General features: G+C 39.9%; 1 protein-coding gene across 1 annotated transcript in view; it reads left to right on the forward strand.

Moving 5' to 3' along the window:
* The window catches only part of LOC125116233 (serine/threonine-protein kinase MRCK alpha-like), a gene marked incomplete at its 5' end in the record, with an annotated part of 66,932 nt that overhangs the window by 39,037 nt on the left and 15,074 nt on the right, over positions 1-12,821 (forward strand). The window contains 4 exons of the mRNA XM_047761264.1: positions 2,609-2,692; positions 3,425-3,530; positions 5,109-5,245; positions 6,177-6,316. Of these exons, the coding sequence (XP_047617220.1) occupies positions 2,609-2,692; positions 3,425-3,530; positions 5,109-5,245; positions 6,177-6,316 (467 nt within the window). The remainder of the gene's footprint in view (positions 1-2,608; positions 2,693-3,424; positions 3,531-5,108; positions 5,246-6,176; positions 6,317-12,821) is intronic.

Raw genomic sequence — 12,821 nt, forward strand, 5'->3', positions numbered from 1 at the left:
CAGGGCAAGGCTCTCATTAGTTGCATTGCTGTGATGAACTTTAAGGAGTCATAACAGGAACATTTTATATAATCATATCCTAACATCAAGCCTGGTATTATGCAAGGCATAAAACTACATTGGTGATTGCACTTATTAAAATCAGAGCAAATTCCACATCTCCTACATAACGGTCCATAAAATAACTCTTTATTGGCCCTTCACGTTAATCAGAGAGTGGGACTCTCTGCCGAAGAAAATGTTTCCTCCGAGAGTCAAAGGGTTTGGTGTCTCTCCGCTCATGTTCTCCCTCTTCAGAAATGCTGTTCTCTCCCTTCTCTGCATCTCATCCAGGCTGACTAATGTGGGCAGAATTGCTTTGCTGCCCGCTTTGGAACTCTGGGAGCTGGGTGGAGGCATACAATTTGGTTTGGAAAACTTCAGTGTGGTTTATAACCAGGGCTAGACTTTATTTTCAGATTCCACTCAGAGACTCTAAAAAAGATTTTTTGGGGGCCACACCCTCAGTATGCACGGTTGAACCCAGGCCACAGCAGTGACCTCGAGCCTCAGTAGTGACAATGCCAGATCCTTACCCTGCTAAGCCACCAGGGAACTCTGAACCTCTAAAAGTTTATTTTAGATTACTGTTTTAATATTTTAATAATAAAATATTTCCATCATGGAAGAAGGTACAAGGAATAATTGATCAAGAGCCCATATTCCTACTTCCCACAAATTGAACAAAAACAGTTTACCATTTCTGTTTTAGATAAAAAAAAAAAAAAATTAAGATAATTAAGAAGAATTGAGCCCATCTGACTGAATCTTTATTTTTCCTGGGAGGTTACTGGATATTCTGAGCTCCTGCGCTTTCTTCCTGTCCACCTTCTTTTTTTTGTCTTTTCTAGGGCTGCTCCCATGGCATATGGAGGTTCCCAGGCTAGGGGTTGAATCAGAGCTGTAGCCGACGGCCTACGCCAGAGCCACAGCAACTCGGGATCCAAGCTGCGTCTGTAACTTACACCACAGCTCACAGCAACGCCCGACCCTTAACCCACTGAGCAAGGCCGGGGATGGAACCCGCAACCTCATGGTTCCTAGTCGGATTCATTAACCACTGAGCCACGACAGGAACTCCCTGTCCACCTTCTTATACTTTACCTCTTAGGCTGTATCCTTGGTCTTCTTAAAACACAGATAATAATCCTATTGTTTTACAACTTGTTTTGTCAAATGCTTTTTCTTCTTCAACTGATATGAGAATGTGTTTTTTTTTCCCCTGTTGGATGGAAAATAGTGTCCTTCTAAACAAAAAAACATATTTAAACCTAAAAAAAAAAAAACTAAAATTGCAGTTAAGTAATCAATATATTGCTTCCTAAGAGGGAATCCTTATTATACCCATATTATAAATCCATATGAAAAAGTGTATTTGTTGGGATGCATAGTTAAAGAGGGCTGTGAAATGGTAATTTTTTTCTTAATATCTGAAAATTTGGCAAATGTCCTGAATCTCCTTCATTACCGCCAATTTTTTATTATATTTTTTCTCCATGGCATTTAGCATCCTAACAAAAGAGGCATTCTTCAAGTCCATATATTTGTATGCCCTGCTCAACTGTGTAGCATCTTTGCTTTCAATCACCCAGTATCATCTGTAAGCATCCCAATTCCTTCTATCTCAAAATGTATTTCTTGGAGTCCTGCCATGCTCAGTGGGTTAAGAATCCGGCTGCAGCAGCTTGGATCTCTGTGGAGGTATTCAGTCCCTGACCCAGGCACAGTGGGTTAAAGGATTTGGTGTTGCCATAACTGCAGTGTAAGTTGCAGCTGTGGCCTGGATTCAATCCCTGACCTGGGAACGTCCATATGCTTCAGGCGTGGCCATAATTTTTTTAAAAAAAATACATTTTCTACTGTTTCCTGGGAAAGAAAAAGTTTATATCATATAGACAGCTTAATTTTATATGATTTTGAAGTCTAATTTTTAAGATGTAGGCATTTTCTGGAGGCTCAGAGGGTTAAGGATCTGGCATTTTCACTGCTCAGGTTCTGGTTACTGTTGTAGTACTGGTTTGATCCCTGGCCTGGGAATTTCTGCATGCTGTGGGTGTGGCCAAAAATGTAACCTAAATTACCTGAACATATTTTTGGATTATTGGTATTCACAAAATCTTGCTGAATCCTCGATAATTGATTTTTAGTATATTTCTGCATGTTTACAGAAAAACATATGTAATCCCTCCTACATTTATATGACATGTAGTTCAAAGACTCTTCTGAAGATTGTGATCATATATTTACTTATTCAAACTATTTTTCAAATATGTGTATGATTAATAGTCTCCTTTTAATGTAGCCTACATGCTATGACACACATTTTAAAATAGCCAAATTGAAATAAAGTGTGTGAAACATATATTTTGTTTGTAGAAACTTAAAACATCTATTTAAATTACTGAAAATATATTTTCAACACTGTGAGACTGTTAGTATTTTTGTCTTTTTGTCTAACACATATAATTCTTTTGCCACACTTGAGAAATAATTTAATTCTTGTAATTTTGGTGATATGGGTTATATTTATTTTTAATTTTTAATTATATTTTTAATCTCTTTGATTCAGATCACAGATTCTGCTCATCTTCCAGTTCACACACCAACAATAAGGAGAAAAGAATGTCATAGTGGAATCCTCTTTCCAACTAAGGTATATGATTTAGTTATAAACTTAGCAGGTCCTTGAAAAATGAAGCTAAGTTGGTTGTGGTCTGATCACCACCTAAATAATCCTTCCTCTTCTTCCTTCTTCTTTCTTCTTCTTCTTCCTTCTCTTCCTCTTCCCCTTGCCCTTTCCCTTCCCCTCCTCCTCCTCTTTCTCCTTCCTCTCCTCCTCCTCCCCCTCCCCTTTCTTCTCCTCCTCCTCCCCCTTCCCCCTCCCCTTTTTTCTCCTCCTTCTCCTCCTCCCCCTCCCCTTTCTCCTCCCCCTCCTCTTTCTCCCCCTCCCCTTTCTCCTCCCCCCTCCTCTTTCTCCCGCTCCCCTTTTTTCTCCTCCTTCTCCTCCTCCCCCTCCCCTTTCTCCTCCCCCTCCTCTTCCTTCTTCTTCTTCTCCCCCTCCCCCCCTCCATTCCTTTCTCCCTCCTCCTTCCCTCCATCTCCCCTTCCCCTCTGGCTCCTCCTCCCCCTTTTCTCATTCCACCGCCCCCCCCATCCCCTCTCCTCCTCCCCTTTCTGTCCTTGGTAAGTTTTGGATCCTTTAATCAGAATTTTCCAATTGTGAGGTAATTAGGGGCAAGAATCATAAATGCTGGTGAGAAAAGGGGGAGCTGCTGTTCTTTTGGTTTAAACTGAATTTGGGGCAGGGTGGGTTGGAGGAATCACCAGAATCACCTTTTCAAAGTTATTTAACCATTGGTGTGTGTTTGGTCTCCTTGCTTTGTAGAATAAGACCCACCGGTTTTTCCTTACATCCTTTACTGCCCCCACCAAGTGTCACCAGTGCACGTCTCTGATGGTGGGTTTGATAAGACAAGGCTGCACCTGTGACGGTAAGAAAGGAAAAGATACATGGAGTCAGAGCCACAGCACTTACACCTCAGTGTTTTGTCAGCTTGGTGGTTTAGTCAGCTCCATAACAGTGTACACAGACAGGGTGGCTTCAAACACATATATTCCTCACGGGCTGGAAGTTCAAGGTGAGGGTGCAGGTATGGTCTGGTTCTGGTGAGAACCATCTTCCAGGGTGCAGACTCCTGACTTCCTGCTGTATGTCCTCATCGGGTAGAAGGGGCCAGGGAGCTCTATGGGGTGTCTTTTATAAATAAGGGCACTAATTCCATTCAAGAGGGTTCCACCCCCATGACCTCTCAAAGGCCCCACTCCCAAATACCGTCACTTGAGGATTAGGATTTCAACGTATCAGTTTTGAAGGAATGCAAACATTCAGTCCATTGCATTAAGTTGTTAAGCAGAAATTTTGTTCTCTCTCTCTCTCTTTTTAGGGTGGCACCTGCAGCATATAGAAGTTCCCAGGCTAGGGGTTGAATTGAGTTACAGCAGTCAGCCTACGCCACAGCCACAGTGATGCCAGATCCAAGCTGTGTCTGCAACCTACACCACAGCTCACGGCAACACCAGATCCTTAACCAGCTGAGTGAGGCCAGGGGTCAAACGCATATCCTCATGGATTCTAGTTGGGTTCTTAACCCTCTGAGCCACAACAGGAAGTCCAAAATTTTGTTCTCTTTGAATTATAGCAGCGTGGCCATGAACTGATCCCTTTATTAAAAGTCTCTCTGAATCTGTTTCATATCAGAAAGATTGGATGGGTGGTTGTGGGAGGATGAGGGGGACCTCTGTGCAACTCCACAGGGCTTCATGTTCTCACAGCCTGTGTGAACAGCACCTGCAGGCAGGGCCACACTTTCTAGGAAGATGTATCGAGATGTGTTTTGTTCTCTGTAGCACTAGTAGAGTCTGAGGACCACATTCACGAGCTGAGCAAGACAACTTTCCTGCCCTCTACACCATGAAAGTCAGAGACACCTTAGCCATAAATGAGTCCCAGTGTATTAAACAAAACGGGATTTAAAATGGAGAATTACGTACTCAACACAATTCTCCTAGGTCAGTAGAGGCAGTTTCTGAGCTGGGCTCCCAGGAGTGTTTGCTGCTGCCAGCATCACTCAGTCTCTGCTGAGCCCAGGACAGCTGCCACTGGTGTCACAAGATGGCAGCTCTGGAAGTTGTCACCATTACTGCAGCCCTTAAAAACCTGCAACTTCTGCCAGGGTCAGGAAGGACCCTGCTGCTCTAGAGTTAAGAAAGCTCCCATCAGGTTAGGAAGCCACTTCTGTGGCTGTGACTCACCCTCCATCTACCAAGATCCAAGCCAGTAAAATGGATGTGCTACATCCTGCATCTCCAGGCTTTGACTCTACTCAAAGTCTCACAGAAAGTTGTGGTTTTAGTGGAGCTTAAATCAGGTCGAAAACTTAGTTCCAACAGAGTCTGGGAAATGTCATTTTTACCGTTTCGACCTCTGCAGGGGGGGTCAAGGTGTCAAATCATTGTATCCCCCCGCCCTGCCATCACCACAATCATATCTCTTTCTTTCCTTCAAAAAGCCTGTGGGTTCTCATGTCATACAACTTGTGTAGAAAAAGCTCCCAGAGCTTGTCCAGTGCCTTTTCATCAGAAGAAAGTTGCTTTCTGCCTAGACCCACAGAAAGGCATGGGAACGGCCTATGAAGGCCATGTCTGGGTAAGTGTCGGTTTGGGGGTTCAGATGAACTTTTTTTTTTTTTTTTTGTATTTTCGCCGTTTCCAGGGCCGCTCCTGCGGCATATGGAGGTTCCCAGGCTAGGGGTCGAATCGGAGCTGTAGCCGCCGGCCTACACCAGAGACACAGCAACGCAAGATCCGAACCTCGTCTGCAGCCTACACCACAGCTCATGGCAACGCCAGATCCTTAACCCACTGAGCGAGGCCAGGGATCAGACCCTCAACCTCATGGTTCCTAGTCAGAGTTGTTAACCACCGAGCCACGACGGGAACTCCAGATGAACTCTTTTAAAGAGTTAATTAACCATTTTTCAAAATGTGCGATGTGTGCACATTTATCAGAAATATTTATGATATGTTTGTTACACAGTACTAATTACATGCAATTGAAAATATTTATTCCATCCCAAAGTAATTTCAGAACAAATTTTAGCTGTCCCCAAAAGGATGTTTTCAAATGTCCCAGTGTTTCCTCTTAGATATTACCTTGCAATGAGCAAGAGCTAAACTTTCTACTCATGATATAACTTTGACTTCCAATCAGCAATGATAAATTATGAGACTAAAAGGAAAATAATCTTCTTGGGAAATATTTAAAATCTGAGTTGAATTTGAGGCTACACAACTTGAATTTAACATTACCTCGAGGCAAAGCTGTGACTGGTATTCAAGTTAATTGAAATGGTATTAATCTTATTTTCACAACACAAGAATCGTTCAGTCCTCAAAGGAACTGCCTTGTTTTAAAATTTCAATTATGTATATGGTTCTGTTCCAGTCTTTAACAAGAAAAGTGATAGATTTCCAATACATTTTTATTGTTTTAATTTTATATGTAATAATTGGGTAGGATTTGATGTTTCAGCTTGGATTGCTTTTATTTGTTTTTTTTTGAAAAATAAAAACTAAAGATCCCCAAGAAAGCAGGAATGAAAAAAGGATGGCAGAGGGCGTTGGCTGTAGTTTGCGACTTCAAACTCTTTCTGTATGATGTGGACGAAGAAAAAGACTCAAAGCCCAGTGTTGTAGTGAGTCAAGTGATTGACTTGAGGTAAGCTTTGAAAGGGAGAACAATTTTTATCAAACAAATTTGAGAATAGAAATGCCCTGATGGTTCAGAAGGTTGGGAATCCAGCATTGTCACTGCTGTGGTTTGGATCACTGCGGGGGTGCAGGTTTGATTCCTGGCCTGGGAACTTCTGCATGCCTTAGGCATGGCCAAAAAGAAAAAAAAAAAACAAAACTGGGAATAAAAATTGTTTTTGATATTTTAACAATAGGGTTGTTCTTTAACTTATGGTAACTTTATTATTTTTTCCATTGCCATGTGAACTTTAAAATAGAAGATGTTTGTCTAAGATTTGCATCATTACCTCTTAGGTATGGCTTATAATTGCATAATCCTTTTAAGAGTTTTTTAGTCAAAAGTTTATTTTGTGTGTGTATGTGTGTGTAGCAGGAAAAGAAACATAACCTCAAAATTAGACACTCTACCTTGAAATATTATTCATGTATTACAAAATTCACCATTTTAAAGTGTGTAATTCACTGGTTTTTAGTATATTCACAAGGTTGTAAAACCATCATATAATTTTGGAACATTTTCATCACACCAAGAACAAGCCTTATTAATCAGCAATCACTCTATATTCACCCCTGCCCCCAGCCCCTGGCAACCACTAATTTGTTTCTGTTTCTCTGGATTTGCCTAGTCTGAATATTTACACAAATGGAATCATACCACATGTGGAGTTTTATGACTGGTTTCTTTGACTAAGCAAAGAAGATTCAAGGTTCACTCATGTAGCATCTATCGATACTTCATTAGTTTTCATGGCTGATGCCCTTTATCAGGTTGAGAAAATGAACTTCCATTCTGGTTTTTTGATTGTTTTTTTCCGGAAAGGGCACTCGGTTTTGACTAGTGCTTCTGGGGTGTCTGTTAAGAAGATCATGTAGTTGTTTTCCCCTTTATTCCTATGACATATTACTTTGATTGCTATTAGTGTATAGAACCAGCCTTACAATCCTGGAGTAAATCTCACTTGGTCATGGTATATAATCCTTTTTGGATGCTGCTGGATTGGATTCAATAGAATTTATTGAGGATATTTGCATCTATATTAATATAGGATATTGGTCTATAGTTTTTTTTTTTCTTGTGCTGTCTTTGGCCATCTTTGGTGTTAGTGTACACTGACCTCAGAATAAGTTGGGAAGTACTTTCTCTTCTTTTGTAAGTGTTTGTGAAGTTTTGGCATTAGATATGTTCAGTAGAATTCACTAGTCAAGTCATCTGGTCCAGGACTTTTCTTTCTTTCCTTCTTTCTTCCTTTCTTCTTTTCTTTCCTTCTTCTTTCTCTTTCTCTCTTTCTCTCTTTCTTTCTCTTTCTCTCTCTCTTTCTTTTCTTATCTTTTCTCCTTCCTTTCTTCCCTCCCTTCCTTCCTTCCTTCTTTTTTCTTTCTTTCTTTCTTTCTTTCTTTCTTTCTTTCTTTCTTTCTTTCTTTCTTTCTTTCTTTCTTTCTTTCTTTCTTTCTTTCTTTCTTTCTTTCTCTCGCTCTCTCGCTCTCTTTCTTTCTTTCTTTCTTTCGCTTTTCAGGGCTGCACTCACAGCATATGGAACTTCCCAGGGCAGGAGTCGAATTTATTTAGGTCTTTGAACCACTTTGAGTTGCCTTTTGTATTAAAATGTTATTTTCTAATACCAAATAATGACTTGTTTGTTCAGAACTCTTAGTAAAGAAATGAAATTTATAAATATTTGGTGAAGGAGTGATCTAGGTAAAGGAAAGACCAAGTGATGAGAAAGTTTTTTTTTGTTTGTTTTTTACGGCTGCACGGGCAGCATATGGGCAGGCTAGTAGTCAGATCAGCAGCTGCTGGCCTACACCACAGCCACAGCAACACTGGATCCCCCACCCACTGAGCAAAGCCAGGGATTGAACCCGCATCCTCATGGATATTAGTTGGATTTGTTTCCACTGTGACACAATGGGAACTCCCCAGGACCTTTCTTTATGGGATATTTTTTGAGTACTAGTTCAATCTCTCTCTCTTTTTTAAAAATGATTTTTATTTTTTTTCCGTTATAGCTGGTTTACAGTGTTTTGTCAATTTTCTACTGTAGTTCAATTTCTTTACTTTTTTAAATTTATTAAAGTTTTCTTTATCTTCTTGAGTCAGCTTTGTGGTTTTGTTTTGTTTTTTTAGGAATGCTTCCATTTTATTTAGATTATCCAATTTGAGGGGGGCATATACTCATTCATAGTATTTCTTTATACTTTTAATTTCTGAAAGAGCAGAAGTAGTGTTCTCACTTTCACTGCTGACTTTAGTAATTTCATTTTTTTTCTTGTTCCATTTAGCTTTAGCTTTGTCATTTTGACAAAGATCATTTGCTGATCTTTTCAAAGAACCAACTTTTGGTTTTCTTGATTTTCTCTTATTTTTCCTATTCTTTATTTCATTCATTTTCACTCTAATCGTTATTATTTCCTTCCTCTGCTTGTTCTCGGTTTAGTTTGCTCTTTTTTTTCTTTCTATGGCTGCATCTGCAGCATATGGAAGTTCTTGGGCCAGAGATTGACACCACCCATAGCTCTGGCAATGCCAGATCCTTAACACACTATGCCAGAGTAGGATCTCCTCAGCTGTTTTTTTTTTTTTTTTTAATAAATACATCACAGAGTGCCACAAACCTTGGTTAAATTAGAGAGTTCTGAAAAAGTTGATTCTGATGAGTTTTGTTAGTTTTCTCATTTATTTTATGCAGGAGAGACTCTTTAGAGATCCTTACTCTGCCATTTTTGCAGATGTCACTCCAGACACTGTTTAGATGTTTAATAAAGATTCTGAATGTATAGCAAGTATATTCTGTTGAGGGAAATGCAATATGTTCTCTGTTCCCCTAACTCTTCTGAATCTTCTAGGCCCAGTGTTGCTGTAGGCTGTGGCATAGGTCACAGATGTGGCTTGGATCTGGTGTGGCTGTGGCTGTGGCCAGTGGCTACAGCTCCGCTTTGACCCCTGACCTAGGAACTTCCTTATGCTGCAGCTGTGGCCCTAAAACGAAACAAAACAAAACAAAAAAAACAAACAAAGTAACACTACCAGATGGTACTGAGGGTTTTTTGTTTGTTTGTTTTTGTCTTTTTAGGGCCATGCCTGTGGCATATGGAGGTTCCCAGGCTAGGGGTTGAATCAGAGCTATAGCTGCTGGCCTACGCCAGAGCCACAGCAACACTGGATCTGAGCCACGTCTGTGACCTACACCACAGCTCACGGCAACGCTGGATCCTTAATCCACTGAGTGAGGCCAGGGATCGGACCCACAACCTCATGGTTAACTGCTAAGCCACCACAGGAACCCTGGTACTGAGGTTTTAAGTCATCAAGACCGAGAAAGTGAAAGTAACACTGACAGCTTTAAGGATATAATGGAAGACGATTGCATTAGGGGAAAGAAAAGAGTTTGTTCTAAATATTGGAGAAGTTGAAAAATATCAAGTGAATTGGATCAAATAGACTTCTACTTCCAACTAAGATGGAGTAACAGGGATCATATTTATATGTTCTCGAAACTGGTCTGTAGTTTCAACACAATTTTAATTAAAATTCCAGTAGGCTTCTTAATTCTTTTTTGTAGAAATTGACAAGGTGATTCTAAAATTCATGGAGAAGTGAAAAAGAGCTAGAAAAGCCTAAACAACTTTGAAAAAAAGTCTGGAAATATATAATATACATATAAAATTTATTTATATATGATATGTATAAGTATATACAGTATATTTATATATAATACATAAATATATATTTTATAATATACATGCAAGTATGTGTTTGTTATATAAATATATATTTTCATATATAAAATATATTTGTAAACATATTTCTGGATTTTCTATTCTGTTACTTTAATATATACAATATTTTGAACATGTTGCAAAGCTATCAACAAATGATATTGGAATTTTAGATATCCATATGTAAACAAATCAACTCTGATCTATACTTTTTACTATACACAGAAACTAACTCAAAATAGATCATAGAACTAAATGTGAAACCTTAAAGTATAAAGTACCTAAAAGTAAACATAGAAGAAAACTTTCCTGATCTTGGATAAGGGAAATAATTCTTAAATAAAACACCAAAGACAACACATAAAATGAAAACATTGATAAACTGGACTTCTTCAAAATTTAAAACTTCTGCTCCCTGAAATATGTGGTTAAGAGAGGTCATAGGATTTGTGGACTGGGGCAATTCAAATATCTGAAAAGGACTTATATCCTTTAGATAAATTTATAAAATTTATCTAAATTTATAAAATTTATCTTTATAAAATTTTCTTAAATTCAATACGAAAATAGCTTAATAAAAAAAAAGTGGGCAAAGGATTTGAAAAGATACTTGAACATAGAAGATACATATGCCAAATAAGCACATTAATAAGCATCTGCTCAGCATCATTAATTATTAGGGAAATTCAAATGAAACAAGGAGACACCACTAGACATCCATAAGAAAGACTAAAATTAAAAGACTATTTCATGAATCTGACTAGGATTCATGAGGCTGCAGGTTCGATCCCTGGCCTTGCTCAGGGTTAAGGATCCAGCATTGCCATGAGCTGTGGTGTAGGTCACAGACGTGGCTCATATCTGGCATCGCTGTGGCTGTGGTGTATGCCGGCGGCTATTGCTCTGATTTGACCCTTAGCCTGGGAACCCCCATATGCATGGGTGCATCCCTAAAAAGCAAAAATAAAATAAATTAAAAAGAGACTAATAAAATAAATTAAATAAAAATAAATTAAATAAAATAAAATAAAATAAAATAAAAGACTATTTCAGGTGCTGACAGGATGTGGAGGACCCCTCATACAAAGCAATCTCTCCTACATTGCTTTGTAAATCATATAACCACTTTGGAAGAGCGTAAAAGTTAAATATAGGAGTTTTCCATTGTGGCTCAGCGGGTTAAGAATCTGATGTAGTCTCTGTGAGGACACAGGATCCCTGGCCTTGTTCACTCAGTGGGTTAAGGATCTGGGAGTGCTGCAAGCTGTGGCATAGGTTGCAGATGCGACTTGGATCTGGTGTTGCTATGGCTGTGGTGTAGGTTGGCAGCTGCAGCTCTGATTCAACCCCCAGCCTGGGAACCTCCATGTACCACAGGTGTGGCCATAAAGAGAAAAAAAAAGTGAAATATACACCTAATGTATGAGCTAGTCTTTGTGGTTCTAGGTATTTCCCCAAGAGAAAGCATATATCCATAAAGACATACATGAACATCCATAGCAACTTTGTTTAAAATAGCCCCAAACTTGAAACAACCTCCATGGCTGTTAACAGATGAATACATTGTGGCATATGCATACAATGAAATATTATTGTTCATCAAGAAAAAGAAATGAATGGAGTTCCCATCGTGGCTCAGTGGTTAACGAATCCGACTAGGAACCATGAGGTTGTGGGTTTGATCCCTGGCCTTGCCCAGCAGGTTAAGGATCCGGCGTTGCCGGGAGCTGTGGTGTAGGTCGCAGATGCGGCTCGGACCCTGCATTGCTGTGGCTCTGGTGTAGGCCTGCAGCTACAGCTCCGATTCAACCCCTAGCCTGGGAACCTCCATATGCTGCGGGAGCGGCCCAGGAAATGGCAAAAAGACAAAAAGACAAAAAAAAAAAAGTATTAATCCATGTGGCAGCAGAAATTAATCTCAAAATTATTCTGAGAAAAAGCCAGACAAAGAGAACATGTGTCGTTTGTTTCCAGTTCTATAAAATGCTGGAAAATGCAAATTAATCTAGAGTGGCTGAAAGTGGATCAGTGGGGGAAGGGGGAGGAGTGCCAAGGTTGGAGGGGGAGAAGGGGTTAGAAAACTGCATGAGGAAACTTTGGGCAGTGATGGACAGGTTCATTATCTCCCGTGTGGTGGGGGTCTCACAGGTGCATACATAAGTCAAAACTTCGAATCTGATTGTCCACTTTTAATATGTTCAGTTTATTATATGTAGAGTATATCTCAAGAACATTTCAAAAGCATAGAAAGGAGTTGATCTGAGGGCACGTGACCCATATTCTGGGTCTGTGGCTTTGGAGTCAGACTGATGCTCATTTCCCAGTTTCATTTTTTTTTTTGTCTTTTTGCCATTTCTTGGGCTGCTTCCTCGACTTATGGAAGTTCCCAGGCTAGGGGTCGAATCCGAGCTGTAGCCACCGGCCTATGCAAGAGCCACAGCGATGTGGGATTCGAGCCGCATCTGTGATCTACACCACAGCTCACGGCAACACCAGATCCTTAACCCACTGAGCAAGGCCAGGGATCGAACCCGCAACCTCATGGTTCCTAGTCGGATTCATTAACCATTGAGCCACGAGAGGAACTCCTCCTAGTTTCATTTGAACTGTGAGTCAGGGACAGCCCAGAATCAACTTGGATTTTCTGATAATACGTCGCTGGCCGGGTCCTCTTGGTATTCCATTTTAATCACTGTCAAAAAGGAATGTTAAAAATCAAGGAAATTAAAATTGAGTGTGACGTTTTACTCACT

Source organism: Phacochoerus africanus, chromosome 15 (assembly GCF_016906955.1).
Source record: "Phacochoerus africanus isolate WHEZ1 chromosome 15, ROS_Pafr_v1, whole genome shotgun sequence".
In the NCBI taxonomy this organism is placed as follows: Eukaryota; Metazoa; Chordata; class Mammalia; order Artiodactyla; family Suidae; genus Phacochoerus; species Phacochoerus africanus.